The 26812-nt window shown below is 41.1% G+C and overlaps 1 protein-coding gene across 1 annotated transcript in view; it reads left to right on the top strand.

The window, feature by feature from the left end:
• The first annotated feature begins 17566 nt into the window (after positions 1–17566).
• BRD10 (bromodomain containing 10) overlaps positions 17567–26812 on the top strand; it is a 50356-nt gene continuing 41110 nt past the window's right edge. The window contains exons 1-2 of the mRNA XM_062612514.1: positions 17567–18356; positions 20680–20880. Of these exons, the coding sequence (XP_062468498.1) occupies positions 17770–18356; positions 20680–20880 (788 nt within the window). The 5' untranslated portion in view covers positions 17567–17769. The remainder of the gene's footprint in view (positions 18357–20679; positions 20881–26812) is intronic.

The following is a 26812-nucleotide window of genomic DNA, read 5'->3' as shown; positions in this document are numbered from 1 at the left end:
TGGTATGGGGTAAGGGGTAGGTATTGTCCTGGTTTCATCTGTGATAGAGTTAACTTTCTTCCTAGTACCTGGTACAGTACTGTGTTTGGATTTAGCAGGAGAATAATGTTAACCTCACAGTGAGCTTTATTTGTTGCTAAGCAGTGTTTACACAGCATCAAGGCCTTTTCTGCCTGCCACCCCACCCCACCATTGAGTAGGCTGGGGGTGCACAAGGAGGTCGAGGTGACACAGCCAAGACAGCTGACAGTAACTGATCAAAGGGATATTACGGGCCATATGGCATCATGCTTGTTGTATAAGCTAGGGGAAAGCTGGCCTGGGACCACGGCTCATGAACTGGCTGGGCCTCAGTCAGTGGGTGGTGAACAATTGCATCACTTGTTTTATGTATTTTAACTCATGACTAGGATGATGATCTCCCCTCCATTTCTGTCTATTAAACTGCCTGTATCTCAACCCACAAATTTTACTTTAATATTTTTACCATCTTCTCCTCAGTTCCACTAAGGGAGTGGGGAAGTGAGCAAGAAGCTGTTTGGTGTTCAGTTACTCACCACATTAAACCACAATGACAAATGCAACGAAATATGTATAATGCAGCAAAAGTGCTTTATCTGGTTTTAATACAGTTGTTCAGGAGCTACACTAGGTCAAGATCTGACAACAGTGCAACAGCTGCAAGTTTTGGTAAGGAGCAGATGGATCCAGATTGCAAGATGTAGATTGCTTGTCACATGAATTGTCCTTACAGGCTCTATCAGGCTGGGCCATGAGGTGACATCCCAGGTTTAAGTGAAGTGCTTGTGGTCCTTACAAGCACAACAACACAGAACTTTTTTTTGTTTTGAATGACAAACCACATGAACATTATAATGTACTACATTGACACTACTGTAAAATAGCTGAACAATAGCATATTCGATCAGCAGCCACAAAGAGAAACAGTCTTAAAATAATTGATACAATCTGGGTGGATTAAGCCATGTAAATACTGAGGATGCATCCAGATTGCATCTGACCTTCCGTCTTAGTCTTTACCATTTGATTTAAACTTCATTGTTGTTTAAACTTTAATTGACTGTGTCATCTAGCATTTCTGGACCTGAAGAGTCTTTCTAAATCCAGAATGGCAGTGGTCTTCAACAATAAACAGTGGTTTTAATTTATTGTATTCCAAAGTTTATTGCTGGCAGAAAGCTCAGCAATGAACCAGCTGTGTTGCACCTTTCCTGACCACTGTGTGCTCCCATTCAAAAAACAGCATCAAAAGTAGGAACAACCACTGGTCCAGGCCCTAAAGAAAAAGATTGAGTTATCATGGAAAATATACTATGGGAGGACATCTGCTTCACTGGAGATGGAACCAAGGGAGGACACCGATCCGGCGAGCGCCACATACATCTTTTCCTGTCTGACCACTAGGAAATGTTTTTCATTCTCTGTCTCTCTCAGCCTCCATACCCCATTTCTTTCTTGGCTCCTACACTTCCCTTCTCCTTTCTCTGCCACTCTGTCTCTCACTCTACTTCCTTGTGTGGTTGGCTTTGTATTGCTTTAGATTTTCCTAGAGTCACCATTAAACTGGATGTATTCCATTGGTTGTGGACCCCCCTAATAACTGTATCCCTATAAGTTAACAATGTTAGGTCCAGTTCATCATTGGATATATCTCAAATTTTTCTTTTAATTCAAATTAATGTCTCATATTAAATTATCTTGAAAAGCAATAGCCTTTAGAAAACAGTCATATTAAGAAAAATGTCAGCAAAATAACTATAAAATTAGTTTTAGTATGATTATTGGCATGGAAAGTAATAAGGAAAACAACTGCCTAAACTGGTTTGTTTGGATTTTTTTTTTTTTTTTTTAGGTAAAAGGCTATTCATCTGAAAAAGTCAATATTTGCAGCATTGAGAGGAAGGAATGGCTTCCTGGTATCACATGCTATTGCATGAATAACATTGAGCATTCACTAAATACCAGAAACTACATTTTATCAGCCAGCTGATTTGCAGGAGACCTAACTCAGAGTCTCTAAGGCTGGAACAAAACTGAAATATAGCCAATGTACTGTAGCAGAAAACAGATAGAATCATAGAGTCATAGAATCATAGAATCATAGAATAGTTAGGGTTGGAAAGGACCTTAAGATCATCAAGTTCCAACCCCCCTGCCATGGGCAGGGACACCTCCCACTAAACCATGTCACCCAAGGCCTTGTCCAACCTGGTCTTGAACACTGCCAGGGATGGAGCACTCACAACCTCCCTTGGCAACCTATTCCAGTGCCTCACCACCCTAACAGGAAAGAATTTCCTCCTTATATCAAATCTAAACTTCCCCTGTTTTAAGTTTTAACCCATTACCCCCTGTCCTATCACTACAGTCCCTAATGAAGAGTCCCTCTCCAGCATCCCTATAAGCCCCCTTCAGATACTGGAAGGCTCCTATGAGGTCTCCATGCAGCCTTCTCTTCTCCAGGCTGAACAGCCCCAACTTCCTCAGCCTGTCTTCACACAGGAGGTGCTCCAGTCCCCTGATCATCCTTGTGGCCCTTCTCTGGACTTGTTCCAACAGTTCCATGTCTTTTTTATGTTGAGGACACCAGAACTGCACACAATACTCCAGGTGAGGTCTCACGAGAGCAGAGTAGAGGGGCAGGATCACCTCCTTCGACCTGCTGGTCAGGCTCCTCTTGATGCAGCCCAGGATTCGGTTGGCTTTCTGGGCTGCGAGCACACACTGAAGCCGGCCCATGTTCATTTTCCCATCAACCAGCACCCCCAAGTCCTTCTCCACAGGGCTGCTCTGAATCTCTTCTTTGCCCAACCTGTAGCTGTGCCTGGAATTGCCCCGACCCAGGTGTAGGACCTTGCACTTGGCATCGTTAAACTTCATAAGGTTGGCATCAGCCCACCTCACAAGTGTGTCAGGGTCCCTCTGGATGGCATTCCTAATCAGAAATAAAAGCTTATTTCTAATTTTGACTACATTGTATTGCCAGATTTACACTGGGGAAAAGTTTGATCACAAGTAGTAATGTTCTAAATAAGGCTATACAAAATATTTTCAATGAAAGTGATTGAAAACATTAAGACTGGTGTGAAATATAGCATTTTCATATTTTGGAGATGTCAGGTCAAAAGTACGTGCTATAGTTTTGAATACAGAGTTTATGGTCTAAAATCCAGTGACTTACTATTCAGGAATACAGATTATATTTTCATTATGTTAAAATTCTGATGAGAAGTTCCTCCTTTTCTTTACATTCAGGTCTTTCTCCCCCAGACACATTAGGGTACTAAACTGATTGTATTTAGCAGGTTACTGAGACAAACTGACATGGCAGTCTCCTGATACATTTTTTTCTTCTTGGAAACTGTAGGCATTTTTAATATTTTCAGAATATTTTAACATGAGCATGTAACAGTCTACTGTATCATACTTCACATCCTGTTTACATGGCATGCCAAAGACATTTATAGGACTGGGTCTGTTGTAGCCTATCTACTGCTCCCCGTACTTACAAACTGTCACTAAATAATTCTGTTTTACTGTGCAGCGAAGCTGTCTACTACTGAAAACAGCAGGCACTTATTTAAACCTCCATATGTTTCTATATACAACAGAGGACTAATGACTTACTAATGTCTATGCTGACCACTCCTGAAGTTTACCATTTCTTGAGAAACCTCTGCTCTTAGTAAAAAATGGTGCTGTATAAACAGAAGCTATGTCTGCTCCACTGACATTTTACTACATTTTAACATTTCTCAAAGTCTAGAGTTCTTACACTAAAAGTTACTGCAGTTATTCTTTACTCACTATGGCTTCCATAATGTTTGGTGCTCCTAGGAATAATAGACGGATGCCTTTTGAACCTGACATCACAAAAGATGTGGTCTCTTCACTTGCTAGGGGAGGCACAGGTCCACAGAAGGTTCAAGGAAAGTGGTCCACGGCACAGTAATATGCTGCAGTGTTCTAAGTCATGTGCTTTCACTCACACAGAGAAGAACACGTAGGCTGTCAGCATATGTCCTTGGACTACAGTAGCTTCTCTTTCTTACGTACAAAATTGAGTCGCATTAACTTTGGCTTTAGCTCTTCTAATCCAAAGCAGAGTATGGTTAACTTCAAAAGAGTGGGAGTGACACAATGTAAAGGGACATTCTAGCTGTTTATGTTTTCATATTAAAAGTTACACAAAGAGAGGCCATGCTATCTCTTTAAAAACAGATAACTTTCTCTTTAGCTGTCATGATTTCAATGGGGACTTTCAATGAAATTCTGGAGAGGTTGTGGAGCCTCCACACTTGAAGATACTCAAAACCAAACTGAAAAAGGCCCTGGGCAAACTGTTCCAGTTGACCCTGCTTTGAGCGTGGAGGCAAAAGACCTCCAGAGGTCTGTTTCAAAATCAACTATCCTGTGATACTATGAAATTAATATTAAGAAAAAGATTAATTATTTATATAGATAGATTCATTTACTCTGACTTTTCTAAATCTCTTATTTGGAGATGTTTTTTCTTTGAACGTAGAGTCAAAACAGATGTACAGAAGAGATGTGGTTGGATGAGACTGAAGACTGTTAAATTTTAATAAAATTTCACTGATGGATTCCTACAACATTTATGAAAACCTTCCAGAACAAGCATCAGTATTTGCAGTTATCCAGAAATACAGATCATCCTTTTAATTTATACTTTTCAAGTATTGCCCAGTCTTTCCACTCTTCTTTGTTGATGGACCAGTATAGTAGGATACAAGCGTTGTCATGTATGTGTGTTCAACGTGCAAGGTGACTAAGCCCTGCCACAGCTTCTTTTGTTAGACCTTCCTTTGTTACACCAGCCACCAGGCATAGTGACACGCAATGCATACTGTAAAACTGCTGATAATGTGAACATATTCTGAGGAGTTTGCTTTTTTCCTGTCAGAAGACATTCACATCCGGGTGACTTCAGTTTTAGTCCTGGTCTATGATATGTCTTCTCAGATACTGTAGAACACAGTCTTTACAGTTAATGATTATAAAAGAACTGAAAGGGCACTGGATGGAGAAAATGCTACAGTCATCTAAAAACTGCCTCTCTATATACTTCAATGTCCATACCCAGTCTCTCTTAAAAGCTCTCTGCTACTGAAATTATTTTTTTTCTTCAGCAATGGGAAAGGGAAATAACTGCCATTTCTATACTACCAGAATAATGAAAAACAAGTTTCAGCTCTGCAATTAGACATACTAAAATGTAACTGCAAAATCTTCCACAAAAATTAAATGTTAACTCCGTATGAAACACTTTTGTGGTTGTCTTTCTTGTGTTGCACAATTACAGAGAGAGGAGCAAAAATGTACAGTGCTGATTTTCTAAGGAACTGAGGCTTATACAGTTGTGCTGTCTGCTGTCTCTCCTCTCCAATAACTTTTGAACCTGCTGGAAAATGATCAAGTTTGCTGAGGGAATGGAAGGAGGAAGCTCAGCTGAAATATCTTTTCAAGGTTTGTGAATATCAGCAGCTGAATAGCAGACAGGCTGACATACTCTGCCGAACAGAAAACTGCAACTAAATGACTCTTTGAAGGGGGTGGAATGATGATATCATTTTTTACAACAATACTATATTCTCCTTGAAAATGCTGGGAGAGACAACAATTTGAGCCATTCGGCCTTTGCATTTAAGAGGGTTTTTTTGTTAATTATTTTACATGTCTTCTGAAAAATACATACAAATCTCTGAGAATGAACATACAATCTCTTCTAAAATATAGGCAATGGCCACAGGCAATGCAAGGAGTTAAACCTGTTGGATTTTGCCCAGTAGTTTGTCTTACTCTGTATAGTATTTGTAGCCACTGGCTGTTCCTTTATGGTCTAATAACACTGATTTCAGTTTGAGAGCAAATGTAAAGGCGAAGTATAAGTTTAGGGCACACTATAAAACCCAAATCAAGTTTCAGAAATAGATTAAATATTTACAGTATCAGTGGGTGTCTGTAGAAATTGTAGATACTTTCATCGTTGGCATGAAACTGAAATAAAACTGAAACTTAAAACACTTGACTTTAGATCTCTGATTTTGATCTCTGTGATGTGCTAAGGTTTCCTCACCCAACATCCTTTTCAGAGGTAAAGGATACTGGTCAGGTCTGACAGGTCTCTCTATTCCTTTACAAGATCAGTCCCCTTTGTGAGCTGTATATGGAAGATTGCTCTTCCCCAAACATATCTCAAATTTCTAGCTCGTGGTATACCTTTATCCACAAGGCATTTGCCCTTTTCCCTAACCACCTCAAGACATTGTGGATAATAATCCTATTGTGAAATTTGTCATCTTTGTGATAGCATGAAGGCAGAGGGGCTCATTTAGTGTAATGTTCTGTCTTGAAGACAAGATATGATCATGCAGATCTACATTTGCAACTATTTTTATGTTAAAAAAGATATAATTCTACATGATGACACTTCACAAAAATTGTATACAAAATTCAGATGTATGGAGAGAAAGCAGAATAAGCTTCAATGAAGCATTAAATGCATCAGCTCTATTTATTCTGAACAATATTTTTTCTGATATGTGGGTCACAGCTCCTGTTACTAATACAGCACGTGGTTACAATGCAACTCCATTTTATCGCTGTTACATATTTTATAAAGTTTGTTTGCTTTTGCTCCAGCAATTATATCCTGGCTACTTCAAAATGGAGTCCCACCTTGTAACTTAAAGCATGGATGGAGTATGGTTTTTATTCAACAGTGCACTCATGTGGCAAAACTTAGAAAGAACAGTGTATTACTGGATTGGTTATGAGATTACTGAAGATTAAGGACAGGCCTGATCTCAAAACTTGTGAAGACTTCTGGCCTTACATATTGTTAGGCCAAAGACTGACGGGAAAGGGGAAGCCACTGCTTGAGTGTCCTGTAGGAAGAGGCCCAAGAATCCTGCTTGGAAGAATTTTCCCATTTGATTGACCTAGTGGTACCAAGTGGTAAGCAAGTGTTATCGGCTGAATATCCAGAAGCCACAAAGCTGCTAAACCTGCTGCCAGTCTAATCTGCTTATAATTAATTTCTACTAGAAATTCCCACTGTAACTTGGCTGGTTGCTTTCTATCATCTTCAATCATGCTTTTTCCACAGTTGATTTACTTGGAGTATTGTGTACAGTTCTAGTGTCCTCAACATAAAAAGACATAGAACTGTTGGAACAAGTCCAGAGGAGGAACACAACGATGATCAGGGGGCTGGACCTCACATATGAAGAGAGGCTGAGGAAGCTGGACTGAATTTAGTCTCTGTCTCAAGTACTGTAACTGTGTCGAATGTGTCTGTGGGATCCCCAGTGTATGTGTATGTGAAATTAATAATGGGAAATCAACAGAGTGAAGAAATCTTGAAAAAGAATCCTTTAGGGAGTATTTTGGCACATTGGAAAGAACTGGGAGGGTTTCCTGGGGGCTTGGTAAACAAGAAAACTTTGATAAAATACTGTAACCAATGGTGGCCTTTGTATACTTTGGAAGATCAGGAAAAATGGCCTAAAAATGGAACTCTGAACTATAATTCATTGTTACAATTGATATTGTTCTTAAGGTGACAAGGAAAATGGGATGCAGATCTGTTTTTCACTTTAAGAAACCACCTGGAATGACAGACAGAATGCGAAATTCACATAGCTCTGCCAGATCCCCTAATTTCGGCTTTGGAAAAGGACAGGGAAAAGCAGAAAGCTAAGCTGGAGAGATGTTGTTCAGCCTGTGATATTGGGGAAAGATGTTTAAAGTTAAAACAAAAAAGAAAACCAGAAAAAAACCTAGAGTAATGGGGAAGATCTCTGCATCTGTCCTATCTGATATTGATAAGGAAGAATGTCACTGGCAACAAGCAGCAGAATCACAGAGTTAAGAAAGGGTTAAAACAGAACGAACGTAAGGGGAAAGGAGGGGAGCTCGAAGCTCCTGTGTCTGCGTGTGGGATGAGTGCTGGGGCAGATGGACAGGTAGGAACAGACATGTTAACAGACAGGACTGAGGGCTTGTTCGGTAAATGTGGATGGGAGTGAAGGAGGAAGCAGGGAGCGCATATAGGAACTGGGAACAGGTAGAGAAGAAAAAGCTGAGTCATGCTATAGCCATGGCTATGGTAGCTGCTTTGGGACAAGTAGAAACTGGTGGAGGGACTAATGTGAGATGACGAGGCAGAGGTGGAGGAGGAATGTCAGGCAGAGGTGAAAGACTGAATTCTCCTATGGGACAAGATCAGTGCACATACTGTAAGGAATTTGGATGTTAGAAGTGAGACTGCCCTAAAAGAATACCCATCAGGTTGCTTCGGTGACTGAATTAGAACTAGACTGACAGGGACCTGGAGAATCTACCCTAGCAGATCCACTGGTAAAACTAAAGCTAGGGATTAGAGAAAATGAAGTGGAATTTTTAGTGGCTACACGAGCAACATATTTGGTGTTAAATCAGAGGGAAAAGAATTTGTTACAGCTGTGGGAGCTACTGACTGCCAAAAAAAAACCAAAACCAAACATCCTTTCTGAAACAGTTGAAGTACAAATTGGGAAAACAAAAAACAAATAGGAATGTATAAATTTTTATGCATGCCAAATTCTCCAAAATCTTTATTAGGGTGAGAAGCAACATTTAAAGAAGGCAAAATGAAATTAAGAGTTAGAAACAATCAATTAATTACAGTTTTGAGTGTATCTTTAATTCAACAGAAAAGCAAACAGAAGGACCTCCCTGAAATAGAAGAAATCCTTAATCAGGTATATCTGGGAGTATGGGCACCTGAAGTTCCAGGTAAGGTGAAAAATGCTTTGCCTGTTAAAGTAGAAATAAAAAGGCAGGGCCTGTCCAATTAGAATAAAACAATATCCCTTAAAATTGCAGGATCAAAAGGAATTAAAAAATCAGTGATAAATTTTAAAACATAGATTATTAACTGAATGTGAATTGGAATATAATAAAGAAATCCAATGGGAAAAGTTGCAGCTTGGTTCAAGATCTCAGAGATATCAACAAAATTGTGGAGGATATTCATCCAGTAGTAGCTAATCCGTATACCTTATTGACTAAATTGAATAATAATCAGAAATGGTTTGCCGTCTTCGATTTAAAAGACACATTCTTTTGTTTACCATTGGCCAAAGAAAAACAGAATTTATTTGCTTTCGAATGGGAAAATCCTGACATGGGAAGGAAAACCCAATTAACTTGGATGGTATTACCTCAAGGGTTTAAAAACAGCCCAATGATTTTTGGAAATCAGTTAGCACCGGAACTAGAATCATGGAAGCCACCTACTCAGACGGGAACTCTGTTACAATGTGTGGATGACCTATTAATTGCCACAGAAACAAATGAAGAATATGTCCAGTGGAATTATTGAATTTTCTGGGTCTGAATGGTTATCGGGTATCCAAACTAATTCAAACCTGAGTCTCCTACTTAGGATATGAAATAACAGGAGGACAGAGAGAACTTGGAATTGCTAGAAAAGAAGCCATTTGCCAAACTTCATGACCGTTGACTGTCAAGGAGCTCAGGATGTTCCTGGGAATGACCATATGGCACAGACTTTGGATCCATGATTATGGTGTTCTGGTAAGACCACTATATGAACTGTTACAAGGAAATCCTCCCTCTTTAGAATGGACTGATTCAGCAGAGGAGGCTTTTAGAAATTTAAAAACAGAGTTAATGAGAGCTGCAGCTCTGGGACTTTCAGATGTGACTAAACCCTTTTGGCTATATTCTTACGAAAAACAAGGAATAGCCTTAGGGGTCCTCTCTCAGAAATCAGGACCCTATAAGAAGGCAGTGGCATATTTTTCAAAACAGCTGAATGAAGTAAGCAAAGGATGGCCCAGATGCCTAACAGCTGTGGCGGCAATTGTCATGAATATTGAACAGGCTTCAAACTCACCTTGGGACAAAACATCACTGTATCAGTGTCCCATGTTGTATCAGCAGTCCTGGAACAGAAAGGAGGCCATTGGTTATCGCCTTCATGTTTTTTTTTAAAATACCAGGCCAACCCTTGTGGAACACGATGACATAGAAATTATAGTCACTAATGTTGTGGATCCATCATCGTTTTTGCAGGAAGAACTGACAGAACTACTAACACATGACTGCTTGGCCACTTATAGAGACTGTGTATTTGAGCCAACCATATTTGAAAGAGAAACCTCTGGAACATGCTGACTCTTGGTTTACTGATGGTAGTACTTTCATGAAAAATGGTGAACAGAAGGCAGGATATGCAGTTACCACCACTTCACAGATAGTAGAAGCTAAACCTTAACCCGCAAACACCTCTGCCCAAAAGGCGGAAATAAAAGCATTAATGAGAACCCTGCAATTGCCTAAAGGCGAAAGGATAAATATTTGTACTGATTCATTCTGAATATACATTTGGTGTGGTCCATGCACATGGTGCCATCTGGAAACAAGGACTTTTGAACACAAGGGAAACTGATTAAACATGCTACAGAAATTCTGTGGCTACTGGAAACTGTTCAACTACCTGAGGAAGTAGCTATTATGCATTGTAGAGAACATCAACAAGGTGACTTTAATCAGGAAATTGGAAATAATTTGGCCAATTTTGAAGTCAAATGGGCAGCTGAACAATCTAAAATCATGTCCTTAATCCCCGATGGCAAACTAACAATTGAAAAATCTAAACCTAGATATTCAAAAGAGGATAGGAAGTTGATTGAAGATCTGAAAGGACAGGAAAACAAAGAGGATTGCATTCAGATACCTGATGGGCGAATTGTAATTCTCTATAATCAACTCTGGAAGCTAGCTATGAGGAACATAATGAAACTCATTGGGGTAGCAACTCTTTATATAAATACTTACACAAACAAATTGTAGTAAGGAATCTATACACCATAGTTCAATTGGTGATAACACAATGTCAGATCCGTTGTAAGAATAATCCTAAAACTGAAAATAGAAATCAAATAGGGACAATTTGGAGAGGAAGTAATCCACAACAGCAGTGGCAAATAGATTTTTCTGAATTATCGAGACAAGGAAGCTATTGATATATGTTGGTGTTAACAGACAGTTTTTCAGGCTGGGCCGAAGCATTCCCTTGTAGAATAAATAATGCAGGACAAGTAATCAAAATGTTATTAAAGGAGATACTACCTTGTTTTGGAGTACCAGTGGCAATTTCTTCCAACCAAGGCTCGCACTTTAGTGCAAAATTGTTACAAGAAATTAGTAAAAAATTAGAAATTGATTGGCAACTACATGTTCCATACAGGCCTCAGGCCAGTGGGCAAGTAGAAAAGATGAACAACAGATTAGTAAAATATGTCAGGAAATGAATTTATGTTGGTACTAAGCTTTACCACTGGCTCTATTAAGAATTCAAACTAAACTTCAGTTGAAAGAAGAGGTTAGCCCATTTGAAATACTATATGGAAGACCATATCAATCCCAGTCTAAAGGAGAAAGTCTTCAGGAAGTGGGAGAAGGCTATCTCCAGCAATTTCTGGTCAATCTGAGAAAACAATTAGGAGAAAGAAATAAAAGAATATTAGGGACAAGAGTGAGAGTTTTGGATTATCCGATTCACCCTGTCAGATCTGGAGACTGGGTTTATATTAAAAACTTTTCAGGAGATCATTTACAAAAGAAGTGGAGCGGACTGTACCGGGTATTATTGACTATCTTTTCAGCATTGAAGACAGAGGAACAACCTGCTTGAATACGTTATTCAAGAATAAAGAAAGCACCAGAGCCAGAGAAGATATGGCAGATAGAACCTTCAGGACCCTTACGTATGAAATTGTCATAATTTGGATTTATGTCATAATTGGAGTACAAGCCTGGGACCAAAATTTATACTTGAAATTAATTGCAGGAATATTAGTATTAATTGTTTCAATATTGATTACTTGTGGCATGATATAATGTTACTTCTGGTGTTGTAAACGATCTATGATAAATTATGAAGATTGGAAAAGGAATGAAATCAAGCATCAGGTAGAAACAGGAAAATATTTCAAAAAGACTCTAAATGGTAATGGAAGTATATAAAGTGTTGCAAAAGAATTTGCAAAAGGACAGAAAAAGGAGGGATTTGAGACAAGAAGGCACAAAGTGAAATGCAAACCTTTGTGAATAAGTAGAATCAGTTCTAAGTAACGTTAAGTTTGATGGCTTTGTAACAGTAGCCATGGAAAATAACCAACAGACGTTCCAAAGAAGAAAAAAAAAACAGTAAGAATGCAGCTAGAGAACGTAATGAGAATCCTTGTATAAGACAAACCGCTGTAGTTGGCATAGTTTAAGGTCCTTACGACCTTGGTACAAAAGTAAGTGTAAGAAAAACAGGACATGTAGATAAAGAGTATCTGAAACTAGCAGATGTCCAGGATGGGCTGCAGCTAAGCTAACTGATAAGTAGGACAGGATGATTATGTCTGCAGTGTTGCTGTACCAATTAAGCTGGTGTAAGCGTTACCTACTGTGCGTGCTTCAAAGACTACCAAAAGTGATGAAGATTGTTGGAGGAAGTAAACAACCCCCAAAGACCACCACCACATTTTTGTACATATGTGAGGAAACTTTCTAGAAGAATGATGTAATGCATAAGTAGTCTCATGCATATGTATGTATGTACATAATGACTATGTATGATTAGCAACTATATAAGGATGGCTTGTTTAGCAATTTGGGGAGACACACTAGAAGCTATCTCTGGATCTCCTAGCGCTATAATAAAGAATACCTGCTTGTCAACTTAAACTTTCGTGGCAAGTTCCTGGAGATTTCTCTGAATCACTGTTCAGCCTGGAGAAAAGAAGGCTGCATGGAGACCTCATAGCAACCTTCCAGTGTCTGAAAGGGGTCCTATAAGGATGCTGGGGAGGGACAGCAAGCTCACTGCCCTGGACTTCAAAAGAACAGAATTTGGCCTCTTCAGGAACCTGCTTAGGAGGGTTCCAGGGGATATAGCCCTAGAGGGCAGGGGGGCCCAAAACACTTGGTTGATATTCAAGGATCACCTGCTATAAGCTCAGGACTGTTGCAACCCAACTAGAAGGAAGTGCAGCAGGAGGGCCAGGAGACCTCCTTGGATGGATAAGGAGCTGCTGAGGAAAACTCAAATTAAAAAAGAGGCTTATAAAAAGTGGAAGCAAGGACAGGCGGCCTGGGAAGAGTACAGCGATGTTGTCCAGGAAGCTAGGGACCAGGTTAGGAAAGATAAGGCCCAGTTAGAATTAAACTTGGCTAGGGATGTTAAGGATAACAGGAAGGGATTCTACAGGTACACAGCAAATAAAAAACAGACTAGAGAGAATGTAGGCCCCCTCAGGAAGCTCTCGGGAGAACTGGCTACACAGGATTTGGAGAAGGCTGAGGTTCTGAATGACTTCTTTGCCCCAGTCTTCACTGGCAAAGGCTCTGACTGCACCACCCAAATCTTGGAAGGCAGACGCAGGGACTGTGAGAATGAAGACCTTGCGCCCACTGACGGAGAGGATCTGGTTCAAGACTACCTTAAAAATCTGAACGTGAACAAGCCCATGGGACCTGATGAAATCCATCCGTGGGTCCTGAAGGAGCTGGCAAATGAAGTTGCTAAGCCACTGGCCATCATATTTGAAAAATCATGGCAGTCAGGTGAAGTTCCTGACGACTGGAAAAAGGGAAATATAACCCCCATTTTCAAGAAGGGTAAAATGGATGACCCGGGGAATTACAGACCAGTCAGTCTCACCTCTGTGCCTGGCAAAATCTTGGAGCAGACTCTCCTGGAAGGCATGCTAAGGCACATGAAAAACAGCAAGGTACTTGGTGACAGCCAGCATGGCTTCACTAAGGGGAAATCCTGCCTGACCAATTTGGTGGCCTTCTATGCTGGCGCTATGGAACTGATGGACGGGGTAGAGCAGTTCATGTCATCTACCTGGACTTGTGTAAAGCGTTCGACACTGTCGCACACGACATCCTTGTCTCTAAATTGGAGAGACATCAATTTGATGGATGGACCACTCGGTGGATAAAGAACTGGCTGGATGGCCTCACACAAAGAATTGTGGTCAATGGCTCAATGTCCGTCTGGAGACCAGTAACAAGTGGTGTCACTCAGAGATCAGTGTTGGGACCGGTCTTGTTTAACATCTTCGTCACTGACATGGACAGTGGGATTGAGTGCGCCCTCAGCATGTTTGCCGATGACACCAAGCTGTGTGGTTCGGTTGATACCCTGGAGGGAAGGAATGCCATCCAGAGGGACCTTGACACACTTGTGAGGTGGGCTGATGCCCAGTCACAGCTACAGGTTGGGCAAAGAAGAGATTCAGAGCAGCCCTGCGGAGAAGGACTTGGGGGTGTTGGTTGCTAAGAAAATGAACATGGGCCGGCTTCAGTGTGTGCTCGCAGCCCAGAAAGCCAACCGTATCCTGGGCTGCATCAAAAGGAGCGTGACCAGCAGGTCGAAGGAGGTGATCCTGCCCCTCTACTCTGCTCTCGTGAGACCTCACCTGGAGTATTGTGAGCAGTTCTGGTGTCCTCAACATAAAAAGGACATGGAACTGTTGGAACAAGTCCAGAGTAGGGCCACAAGGATGATCAGGGGCTGGAGAACCTCCCATATGAAGATAGGCTGAGAAAGTTGGGGCTGTTCAGCCTGGAGAAGAGAAGGCTGCGTGGAGGCCTCAGAGCAGCCTTCCAGTATCTGAAGGGGTCTTATAGGGATGCTGGGGAAGGACTGTAGTGACAGGACAAGGGGTAAGGGGTTAAAACTTAAACAGGGGAAGTTTAGATTGGATATAAGGAGGAAATTCTTTCTTGTTATGGTGGTGAGGCACTGGAATAGGTTGCCCAGGGAGGTTGTGAATGCTCCATCCCTGGCAGTGTTCAAGACCAGGTTGGACAAGGCCTTGGGTGGCATGGTTTAGTGTGAGGTGTCCCTGTCCATGGCAGGGGAGTTGGAACTTGATGATCTTAAGGTCCTTTCCAACCCTAACTATTCTATGATTCTATGATTCTATGACTCTTCATTAGGGACTGCAGTGATAGGACAAGGGGTAATGGGTTCAAACTTAAACAGGGGAAGTTCAGATGGGATCTAAAGAAGTGCTTTCACTGTGAGGGTGGTGAGGCACTGGAATGGGCTGCCCAAGGAAGTTGTGAATGTTCCATCCCTGGCGGTGTTCAAGGCCTGGCTGGACAGAGCCTTGGGTGACATGGTTTAGTGTGAGGTGTCCCTGCTCATGGTAGGGGGGGCTGGAACTTGATGATCTTAAGGTCCTTTCCAACTGTAACCATTCTATGATTCTATGATTTCATATCCAGATATGTTGCAGGAAGACCTCCACAACTTCTGTTCCCCTGATGACAACCCTCCACCTTCATCTTGGAGTGCGAATTAGACTAACTGAACACTCTTTCTGAGGTAAGCTATCAGTGGAAACACAAGACAGCATTCCCTCTCTTTTGCACCAGTACATGCTGGTCCACTGTGGGCCCAGTAAAAAAGGCATTCTGACACTGCAAAGTATAATTTAAAATGCAATTTATTAGAGTTAATGCCATAAATAGAGAACTGCTACCTTACAGCATTTCAGATGCGTGAACCACAAGCAGTGCAGCATCAAAAGGCCTCTGATCAGAGTACACCATGAAGACCCTGTCTGTGAAAAGGCTCCCCCATTATGACCATTAAATCTCTTAGAGGATTTTCTTAAAAAAAACCCACAACTCTAGTCATCATTTCTCCCGTCAAACAGAAACAATATTCACACATTAACTTCTCACTGTTCTTTTAGACAGAGGCATGATCATCAGCACGGAGTGGTGTAATTGCCAGTACAACATGGGAGCTGCCCACAACTCCTCTAACAGTGAGCTGGCTGAGTTTATCCTGTGGCCATGGGACACCTATAGCACAACACAGGCCTGCAGGTCACCCTGTTTGTGGGTACACTCAGTTAACTGTTGCACTGATCACTAAGGCCTCAAATGCACAATGGCCCTCCAGGCAGGATCACCTTCCCCCAGTGTGGAAGCATGCTGCAGCCTCCTATTCCAATACCACACCTGGCATGCTCAGGTGTCTGACTTCACAAGTTTGGAGTATGCAATTCAAGAGATTCTGAAGGATAAAAACAGGTAGTTCTAACATCAGTAAGTGATCAGGAGAGATGGCAGGACCTCAGGGGTCAACCTTTTTGCACAGGCTGTACATTGTAGACTGGGGCTGGAAAATGGGGCTAGAGGGGTCTTTTGCTAACCTTGTGGGTCCCAAACTTTTGTCATGTAGGCACAGCCTGCAAGGAGGCATAGCACCTGAGTGGTACCATCCCCACAGCCTCTGCTCAGGCTCCTTCCACAAAAGCAGCTTGACAGAACCATTTATGAAAGCCAACTGTGATCAAACGGAATGAAGGAGGTGGAAATTTTGCAGTGTCCCTAGAATGAGGAAGTGCAGTAAGAACAGGGGAGTGGTTCTGCATTTATCTTGCGAAGTCTGGTTTGTTCCTGTCAAGATGTCATGCACAGGGCACAGGGTCTCCGAAGTGATCTCTGCACCAAGTTACCTTGCAGAATGTGTGAATGGCCCTACAGCCCTGAACTTTTAACTCATACATGTTGATGGGATGAACTCAAAACTCGGCCCACTCATTACTGTTCCCCGGGCGCTTACTACTACTGTGCCGTCCCCTGGAGCCCTGCAACGCTCTTCAGTATGTCGTTGTAGGGGTGATCGGGGCTGGAAGATGCTGAAGAGCAAATCTGAAAGGGCTGCAGGTGCACCCCCAGCATGGCTCACCGCAGTTCCTCACAAACCCCTAACTCCTCGAGTAAGCGCTTCAGGCGGCAAGAACCGAGAGCTCTCACAAACTCCCTCACATTAACCGCCGTTTTTAATGCAACACCTTGAACGTTCGGGAAAACCGTTACGTGGGTGTTTGTGTCCTTGCGAGGCCGATGGCTGCCGCGATGCGCCAGCAGCACCACCACCATGCGAAGTAACACCCCCGAGCACGACATTACACCGCCATCTCCGTCCCGTCCCATTTTCCCTCATAAACCCGCGCCCCGCCCCGCCCCAGGCGCCCTTTGATGACGCCAGCTCACCTGGCGCCCAAGCCCCGCCGCGCGCCGCCGGTCGAGCGCACGCGCGTTAGGTGAGGCGCTGCGTTCCTTTCTTCGACCTGCTCTCCCTTCCCCCTTCCCGCCGACCGTTAAGTGGCCCCGCTGCCAGCTCAATCGCTGCTGCTGCGCTGCGAGGCGAGGCGAGGACGGGAAGGGACGGGAGAGGAGCGGAGCATCCGCAGCGCAGACACGGCACCGGCCGGCCGGCCTCTGCGCCTCCCTTCAGGAGGCCGCGGGCGAGTGGAGGAGGGAAGCCCCGTCATGGCGGGGGCGGCGCGGGCAGGGAAGGGGACGGGAGAGCGATGCGCGGGTGTCCACCGCGGGAGGCTGCCCCTGCAGGCGAGCGCGGTCCCCAGGCGGGCGGGGCCGCACGCAGGCCCGGGCGCGCCCGCCCGCCCGAGGCCCGGGGAGGCAGGCGCCAGGGAGAGGCGGGCCAAGCCGGCGGCAGGCCGCTGCCTCCGCCCCGGCAGCCGAGGCCCGCCCTCCCCCCGCAGCTGGGGGCAGGGCTGAGGTCGTCGCGGGGGAGCGTGGTGAGGGACTGAATAGTGTCTCTCTGCATAGGTGAGCCCGATGTCGATTCGCCGGCTGGGCGAGGGGGAGCGCGGCGGTCCCTAAGTGATGCTGAAGAGCCGGTCCCGTGCCGGTAGTCGCCCCGCAGCCGGCGAGTCCCCGTGCGTGAGCGGGGTGGGAGACATGGACTCGGCAGAGCCCGCGGGCGCCGCGGCTGGACACTTCTCGGCGGATACGCCCGCGGTTAGCCGCCTTGGCGGGGAGGAGGAGCCGGACAAGGAGGAAGACGAGGAGGGAGGGAAGAGCGGCGGCTGCTCCTGGGAGCAGAGCCTGAATCCCGAGCTGCAGCAGGGATACCGCATCTTGCGTGAGTTTCTCCTGGAGAAGTACCGGCCTCTGACAGCACCGTTTTTGAAGCCCCTTGCGGATCAGGCATCCATCAGGGAAGAAGGAGCTGGCTCCCTCTCGGGTTGTAAGAGCAGTCACTCATTTCAGCAGTCGCCAGCTGGAATGTGGTTGTTAAAGATGGAAGAAAAATTTTCCAGTGGGCAGTACACGGGGATAGCAGACTTCGTGGGTGACTTCCGGCTAATGCTGGAGACTTGTTACCGACTGAATGGTGTAGATCACTGGCTCTCCAAACAGGCCCAGAAGCTGGAGATGATGCTGGAGCAGAAGCTGGCGCTGCTGTCCCGGTAGGTGTAGAAAGCATAAAAGGGGGCCAACCACGTGCTGTTTACGTAAAGTAGGAAAAGAGGGTGTGTTTGATTATGTAAAAAGTACTATTTGCATGGGTTAAAAAAACCCAAACCTCACAATAAAATACTTGAGAACTCTCAGTGCTTACACAAAGAGGAATGTTTCCTGGTGGGAACTATTCAAATACAATTCAGTCTCCTTTGGAGATTCCAAACCTGAAAATACCAAAATATAAAAAAAGTGTTCAGCGTTTCTTGGTTAAGATTTTCTGAAAGAAAGTCTTCAGAAAGAAGCGGTTTAAAACTGGAGGCAGACTTGTTTAGACAAGATGTCAAATGCTCTTTTCTTTGTTTTGTTCTGCCAAAAGCAAGTGAAACCCAAGCTTTGCATAAGCATCTGGCTCTTCAAAATTATTTCTACAGTCTGAAATTTTTAAGGTCTTTAAAACAAGTAGGAATAAATTCTTGAGCCAAAGTATCTGCTTTGAAATAAAAAGGGTTTGTTTTTTTTTTTTCTTTCTAATAATCATAAAATGAAAGATAATGTTTGGCATGTTATCGTCTTAAATGGCAAAATGGAAATTTTGGTATGTTTAAATATAAGCCCGTGGCAGGAACTTGTTTATCAGCCAAAGCAGCTGAAGCAAGGAAACCTGTCAAGGTACATTCTAGAAAGTCCAGCTTAAATCATGACTGAAATGCAGTCTCTCAGGAGTTTAACATAGGCAGAGGGTGAAGGTGAAGAAGGAACAGTATTGAGAAATGCATAAAGCTGTGCGTGTCCATCAACCTTAAACTTGCTACTGACACAGTATTGGCCGCCAGCTGGTAAACGGGACCTTGTTTTGTGTAGCAGGAGCACTTGAGAAGTGTGGTGCAGAACTCAATAACTCAGAGTGAATGTATTCCGTATTGGTGTAGCAACACTATATTTGAAACTGATTTTGTTCAACAACAGTTCTGGGACAGTGTGGGACTAGAAGGGAAGGAGCTGAATCTAACAGAGCATGAATGTTGCTAGTCTGCTTGAGTAAAACTTGATTAAAAAAAAACAGGTCAGAATTCCTGGCTTAAGAGAATTACTGCTGGATAGCTAACCAGATGCAGCCTGAAGATTTGTGCCAGGTTCCCTTTATATGTTGTGCTGACTGTAACATCTCAACTGTATGGAATTGATAGGCATTTTGTGGAGATCTCTGTTGGATTAGATGCCTACTCATTGGATTCAGTAAGACCTAAGAATGCTCAATGCCTTTTTATTAGAAACTACAGAAGAAAGTGAAGTCAATTTAGGTATTGTCATTATATCACAGTATATGTATTTACTAAATGCAGTTGTCATTCTTTCACAAATGCAGTCTTTATTCAGATAAATATTAAGAAATATTAAACAGGCAATCCTGAATTTTTGATATTAACTCTTCAGAGATTTGTAAATATTTTTTGTCTGTATACACTCACTTGGTAAAAGTTTCTAAGAACTAGGTATAGAAAGGATTAGGGAATCTAGAAATCTCAAAATTCTTTCATAATTTTTGTTCAGACAGACTTGTTTGAAGTGTTTAACAGAAATAATTTTATTAGTAAAATGGAATTCAGGAACTACTTCTTGGAATAATCATTCTTGTTTCACTAGGGCAGTATTTTCCTCAGTGAGCCCCATCAAGTGAGTCAGGGTTTGTTGCATGACTCAGATACTGCAGACCATAGAAAAATCACTTTAGAGCTGGAGGTTGGACTTTTTTTACCCCGTCACCTCAGATGTTTTCAGAGGTGTGATAGAGTGTTACTTCTCATACCAGTTTTGCTAGAGTACTTTGGAACAGTGTAAGATACAACTTTACAGGCAAATTTATAGTGTTATGCTTTTTGATCTTTTTTAACTTTTAACAAAACTAAACTGCTTTTTAACACACAGCCCCTCTGACCCAAATCAACAAGTGCACCACCCCCCCACCCCACCCCCCCCCCAGTATTTTTAGGTGTCTTCTAAAAATGATAGTTTCTTATCTCAAGTCTTGTGGAAGATTTTCTTTCTGATTTTTTATACCCATTAATATAAGAAGTTAAATCTCCAAATAATATTTACTTACTTGAGGTAAAGATCCACTGTTTTTAACAGATACGAAAATAATAGCTCATGTTAGCATGTTGGTTTTAATTTTTTAAATTTCTGAAGGAACTTTCAAAGTGGAAAAAATGGCAGGTGAAAACTACTTTTTTTTTCTGAGTAAGTATGCTTGATATATGAGTGGTAGTGTAGGCACTGAAGTGCTGTTGATAAGAGAAATTATAATTTTGAACTGGCTTGCTCTTCTAGGCATTTGAGAGAGAAAACTTCAATAGCTGTAACATCTAGAGGATGTTATGGGCTGGAAGATGAGAAAGGAGCAGCATGCATTTCAACAAGACGTCGTTCCATGCCTCGCAGTTTAGTAGGCTTGTCAACAGGCATGTTTGAGTCTGTGATGGTTCAGGTTCTAAGACAAGAAGAACACCTGAGAGCAAAAGAGGAAAAGAGGTAATAGGAAGAACTGTTTTGTTTCACTTTTAAATAATTATGTCTTCCTAGTTCTCTACAGGGACTAGCTCCTTAAGGCTTTTCTAGGTAAATAAATGCTGTAATGCTCTTTTGTCTGAAGTTCGTGACTAGGACTTCAGTACAGTGCATCTGCAAAACAAGAGATTAATTTTTGATTTACCACATTTTTGAAAAATTTCTGAAGTCATGTAAACTTTAAAATAAATTGACTGCTGTTATTTTAGGATTATAAAACTTCTAATAGTAACTGCAAGAACCCGCAGCAATTTCCTGTTACTTCAGTCATGGTGTATCACACCTCTTCTTGGACTGTTTTCCATGCAACAATTAGATTAAAAACTACCAGAATGCTTAATTACAGTCTAATTCTGTGATCTTGCCACTGCTTTCCTCACTGTTAGCCAAAAGCAAATTACCACTGCCACTCCTGTTATCTCACTGATGTGGAATTTAACTCTCAGTAATAAATTTAGAATGTGTATAATTAACTTTGGGATTTTGAGGTTTTCATAAATTTAAGAGGTAATTAATTCTAGGCAGTGTTTAATGTTGATTGTGATACAATTTACTTTGAGGAAACCAAAGCTTGTAAACTTGTATACTTTAACAGTAGCTTGGGGGACTGTGTTTGAACATGAAGCATGATGGTAAGACTGTATTAGTTTTAGGAAGCAAGATCTTACCAGCTTTTTTCAAAGTATACAGTTTTGTAGAAATTTCCTGTGTATAACCACTGTCACTTTGCAGGTAGTCTTCATTTTCAGCAGATTTGAGGACATGCAGTTTTGGCTGACTTGACTGTTAACCAGTTATTTTTCTGTAGAAATTAGTGAATTTTGATTCATATTACCACCTCATACTTTGCAAAATCATTAGGATTGTTATTTCTCTGGTAAAATTCTCTTTATTTGTGCTCAGTTCTGTGCTCTAGATCTCTGAACTTCATAACAGTTACGAAAAAGGACATTTTAATTACGTTTTAATTCACCTGTAGAGTCAGGATAACGTATTACCTCATGAAATAAAAATTTTGCTTTCGTACATCTTGTTTATGCACTTTTCTGCAAAACTGTTGTAATTAACAGTTAAATGCATTTATCTGGATATACTCAAAAGTCCCAGTGCAAAGGATACCCCCAGGTAGTTAATTCTACACATTAACAGAAGATCACAACTAGCTTGTGTCTTTATGTCCTGAAATTTTGTACTATAGCACGTATTAGGAAGCAATAAAAATGTGTCATCAGGTAGCTGGTTGAATATTTCTTTGATTCTGTTGATCTCCTCAGATAATCATGCTTCAGATACCTTCTTTTCTTATTTGCTAGTGGGATTTACCGCATTTTTGAAAGTAACTTGAGCCTTTCTATACCAGTTGTTTGCCAATTCACCACAACGCAGATGTTCTGGAAGTACATTGTAGAGGTGTTTTATGAAAAAGCTTGGAAATTGGGAGGCCTAGTTAGTAATACATTACCAGTGAAGATCATATCATACAGCACATACACATTTTTAGAGTGTTTTATATATGACTGCATATACTTACAACACTAAGATGGGATACTATTTTTATTAAAAAGTGGCTTTCACTTGCTCTTCATTTTTTGTAACAAAAATGAAGTTTGCTGAACTGAAATTGCATTTATACCTGTTTAAATCTTGTACTAAATCTGTAAGGAAAATTAAATATTAGATTCTGAACAATTATCTCCATCTTTTTCAGGCCAGAAATTGTTACTGCAGAATTCATATTTTAATGTATGCCAGTAGAATTCATGCTATAAACTGTATTCATAGGACTAAAGCACTGCTTTAGTGGATACATATTATTCTGTTGGTAATTAATATTGTTCTAGTTGGTCTTTCATCAGAGTTGTCAAAGAATTAGTGTCCAAATCTGTTGCTATAATACAGGATATCCTGCATCAGGGTATAGTTATGAGTGACTGGGATGGTCACATCAAATGAGTCTGTAAACTGTTCAGGATTTTAAATTCTACTGTACTGAGCTTTGCCTTCCTTTTGCTCTTTCACTGCTGCTGTTTTTCCCCATAAACCTGTGTGCAATGTTGTGGAGTAACTTGCCTGTGTGCTTGCTCATCAGTTTTGTTTGGATAGGCAGCACCTGCTGTTTACACAACATGCAGATGGGTTATCAGGAACATGCAAAAATGCTCACTTTGTAGCCATCCAGCTGACCACTCAGCATACATCTACTTTCTAGCTAGTAATTATCTTAGTTTAGACTGCTTAGTCACCTGAGCAGGAGTTACATGCTTTCAGCCCCAGGTAAGTAAGGTTGCAAATATAAGTGCCTTTCTGCAAAACTTAGGCAGATACCTAAAGAAATTGCGTGTTGAAGTCCAAGTTAATATCTAATCCTTTGCTTTAGATACGCAGACGCTCTTGTAAAGGACTGCCATCTTATGATGAATAGAAAGAAATGCAGTAAATGAAATCGTTAAAATAGTTTGTGATTATTCCCCCCCCCCCCGAATGTTGAAATTGATTTTAGAAGCTTTTATTCAGCTGTGTATTTTGGAAGACTACTTTGAGGTGTGATTTTTATCTTCTTTTCCTTAATCAACTTAATGGAAATCCTACTCCAAATGCTTTTGTTTCTGGTTTTGGGTTTTGGTGGTTTTTTTTGTTATCTAGGTATTCTTTGTAGGAAGTTCTCTTCTTCGATGTAGTTTATCTGCGTCTTGCATAATCTGTTTCATAGAAACATAGAATAGTTAGGGCTGGAAAGGACCTTAAGATCATCTAGTTCCAACCCCCCTGCCATGGGCAGGGACACCTCCCGCTAAACCATGCCACCCAAGGCTCTGTCCAACCTGGCCTTGAACACCACCAAGGATGGAGCATTCACCTCCCTCACAGTAAAAAACTTCCTCCCGATATTAATCTAAACTTCCCCTGTTTAAGTTTTATCCCGTTACCCCTTATCCTGTCACTGTAGTCCCTAATGAATAGTGTATTCCCAGCATCCCTATAGCCCCCTCCAGATACTGGAACGCTGCTATGAGGTCTCCACGCGGCCTTCTCTTGTCCAGGCTGAACAGCCCCAACTTTCTCAGCCTGTCTTCATACGACAGGTGCTCCAGTCCCCTGATCATCCTCATGGCTGTCCTCTGAACTTGTGCCAACATTTCCATGTCCTTTTTATGTGTCCTCAACATAATTGATCTCAATTTTTTCCTTATTTAGTGTTTACAACCTCCCCCAACTAATACATTTATCATGGTAGACTCAACATGTAAAAATTGTGAAGATGTCTTTGCAAAGCTAATTTCACTATTTTGCAGCCGAGAGTTTCTGAAGTGCTTCCCCCTCCGCCATGTATGTATATAAGGACATCTTATTTACTGTTCTTGTCAATCTTCTTGTTCTTTTCCTACAGTTGTTCTGTTTATCAGAACATTGACTGTCTTACTTCAGTTATCAGCTACATTTCCCTGGGGTTCTACTCAGCTGCTTGATTATGTGTTAATTAAGTAATATATTAACATACTAACTTCCATATTAGTTAACAATAAATAATGGTGGAATTGTTATATAATTCGAAGTGCTTGCCCATTGAGAGGCATTTATAGACATAGAGGTAGTTTCCTACTGAAATTTTTTAAACAACCACTGAATGCTAGGTAATTAACTGGTTGATTTCAATGGGAATAACGTACAACTTTGATTTGTTGAAAATTATGCTAGGCGAAACTATGTCTTTACCACCACTGAAAACATGACTCTGGGATAAGTTTCAGACATGTTCATTGAAACATTTAAAGAACTCAATTCTGGCTGTAAGTTAGTCATTTAAATTGCTAAATTGTGAAATGAGGTATGTGTATACAGTCAGTCTAGGCTTTTGCGAGGATGTGAACATGGAATGAAGTGTGTCCTATGGAAAAATGTATGTAAAAAAAGTATGTTGTAATACGATATAAGACATTACAGGTAAAGAACTGAGGTCACATGGGCATCTCCAAATTCAGTTTCTTCTAACTGTCAAATCTTGATCAAATTTAGAATAATGCATAATATTGCTATTTTTATACTTAGCTTTCTAGTATAATTTTAAAAAGAAAGTTTGTAGAAACAAGTATTGTAGAATTAAAGCAGTTCTCTATACCTTGCCATCAGAGTTCCAGTACCATACCATTTACCTGTGAAAAATTACTCAATACTGTAGTAGTTCAGAAGTGATGATTTGGGGGCAGGGAGGAAAGTACTATCTAGTATTTGTCTATTCTGCCCTCCCAGTGAAACCTCTTGTTGCAAGTGAGAAGGAACTAGCTGGCCAGATGTGTCTGCTGTCTAGAGAGAAAATTACAGGTGGGGAATTTTCTGGACTCTATTCTAGGGGCTATCTCTACTTGGGCATGTCTGCTGAGTTTTAAGGTCAGGTTTTATCCACTGCTGCAGACGTTGTTTTAGGAATATGCTTGTCCTTTGTTAGTCTGGAAATGCCAGCTTGACCTTAAACCTTGTAATAGTCTTGTGTTATTATTGTAAACAAAATGTGTGCCTGGAAACATGTTCCTCATAAATGTAAATAAAAGTATGAACAAAGGGTTTTTACTGTTGCTGTCAGCATAAAAGCCAGATATGTTTGTCCAGAGAACTTCTCAGTGTAAGGCTATTTGTCCTCCTAAATATGAAATGTTTCTCTCTCTCCCTCTGTCCTCTGCACTTTCTTCCTTGCTGCACCTCCTCTCTCTACTTCATCCCCCTCCTCCCTCTCAAAAAAGAAAACCAACAAAAAATGCCCCAGAAAAAAGCTATGCCTTTGAAAAGATAGGCAGCTGATAGGAAGACCTCAATAAGGAAGATGTGAAAGTGTGCAATTACTTGTATTTTCTCTTGAATGTCTACCGAGAATGGAATGACTACAGATACTGTGATAAAATGACAGCTTTTTTAAAAAAGGCAAACTTTTTGCAAGTGGAACAAGATAGGTTCTTCTTTTAAAAAAGATGTCTAAAGTAGTATAATGATTGTCATTTTATGACGCACAGTTAGAATTTTACATTTATTTATATTACTAATTGATGGTAAGTTGAAACTGCTTGTGAAGGTGGTATTTTTAGATCTACAACCTGTGTTTTTATTAAGTGATACTGACATGATTGTTTCTACAAATGTTCCATCTAACTGTCTTCATATTTAAGCGTATTTCCGTACTATTTTAATAGTAGTCACACCTTTTGAAGGCAGCAGGTTATTTGAAAATGTTTTATGTTTAGGAGGAAGGAGGGAATGGGATTTGAGAATGCTTTGAAATTCATTTTTACTTCGTATCATTTCTTCCTCTGTCCTGCTTATTTATTTCAATTTTTTTTTAAGTTATATTTATTTATAAATTAATGCAGTATTAACACATAGAAATAGAACAAAAATCACAATTAAAAAAATGCTCACTTTATACAAGCAGTATTGTTGAATCTACTGGTTTATTCATCTGGAATGGCAAATGGGCATTTGTTATTAGACCACATTCATTGTATGTTTTTGTATTAGTGCTGCAGAGTGGGGTTTTATCTTGAGATTTCATCCATTATACAGTAAAATTAGTGGTGCACTGAGAGGGTGAAGTTGAGAATTTACTGATCGGTTTGCTTTTACATTTTATTTTTATGTTTTACATGAATCTGCTTTTCTGCATTTGATAGTTAACATAAAAAACTAGGTTGCATATATGTGGTATTAAACATTTCTATTCAAATTATATTCAAGCAAATACCTTGACATTTATTTAAATTATATAAGGTAAAACATTCAGAGGAATCTTACTGTATTATGTGTCATTTTGCATACACAGAGGATGTACGTTTGAAGTTCATGGTCATGGCATATTTCTCCTGCATCCATGCTAAAATGTTGGCTAAGCTAGGTTTGTCACTTTTTTTTG

This window comes from Pezoporus occidentalis, unplaced genomic scaffold (assembly GCF_034315485.1).
Source record: "Pezoporus occidentalis ecotype Australia unplaced genomic scaffold, CSIRO_AGI_Poc_V1 ctg16, whole genome shotgun sequence".
Classification (NCBI taxonomy): Eukaryota; Metazoa; Chordata; class Aves; order Psittaciformes; family Psittacidae; genus Pezoporus; species Pezoporus occidentalis.
This window is presented reverse-complemented; position numbering and strand designations above follow the sequence as displayed.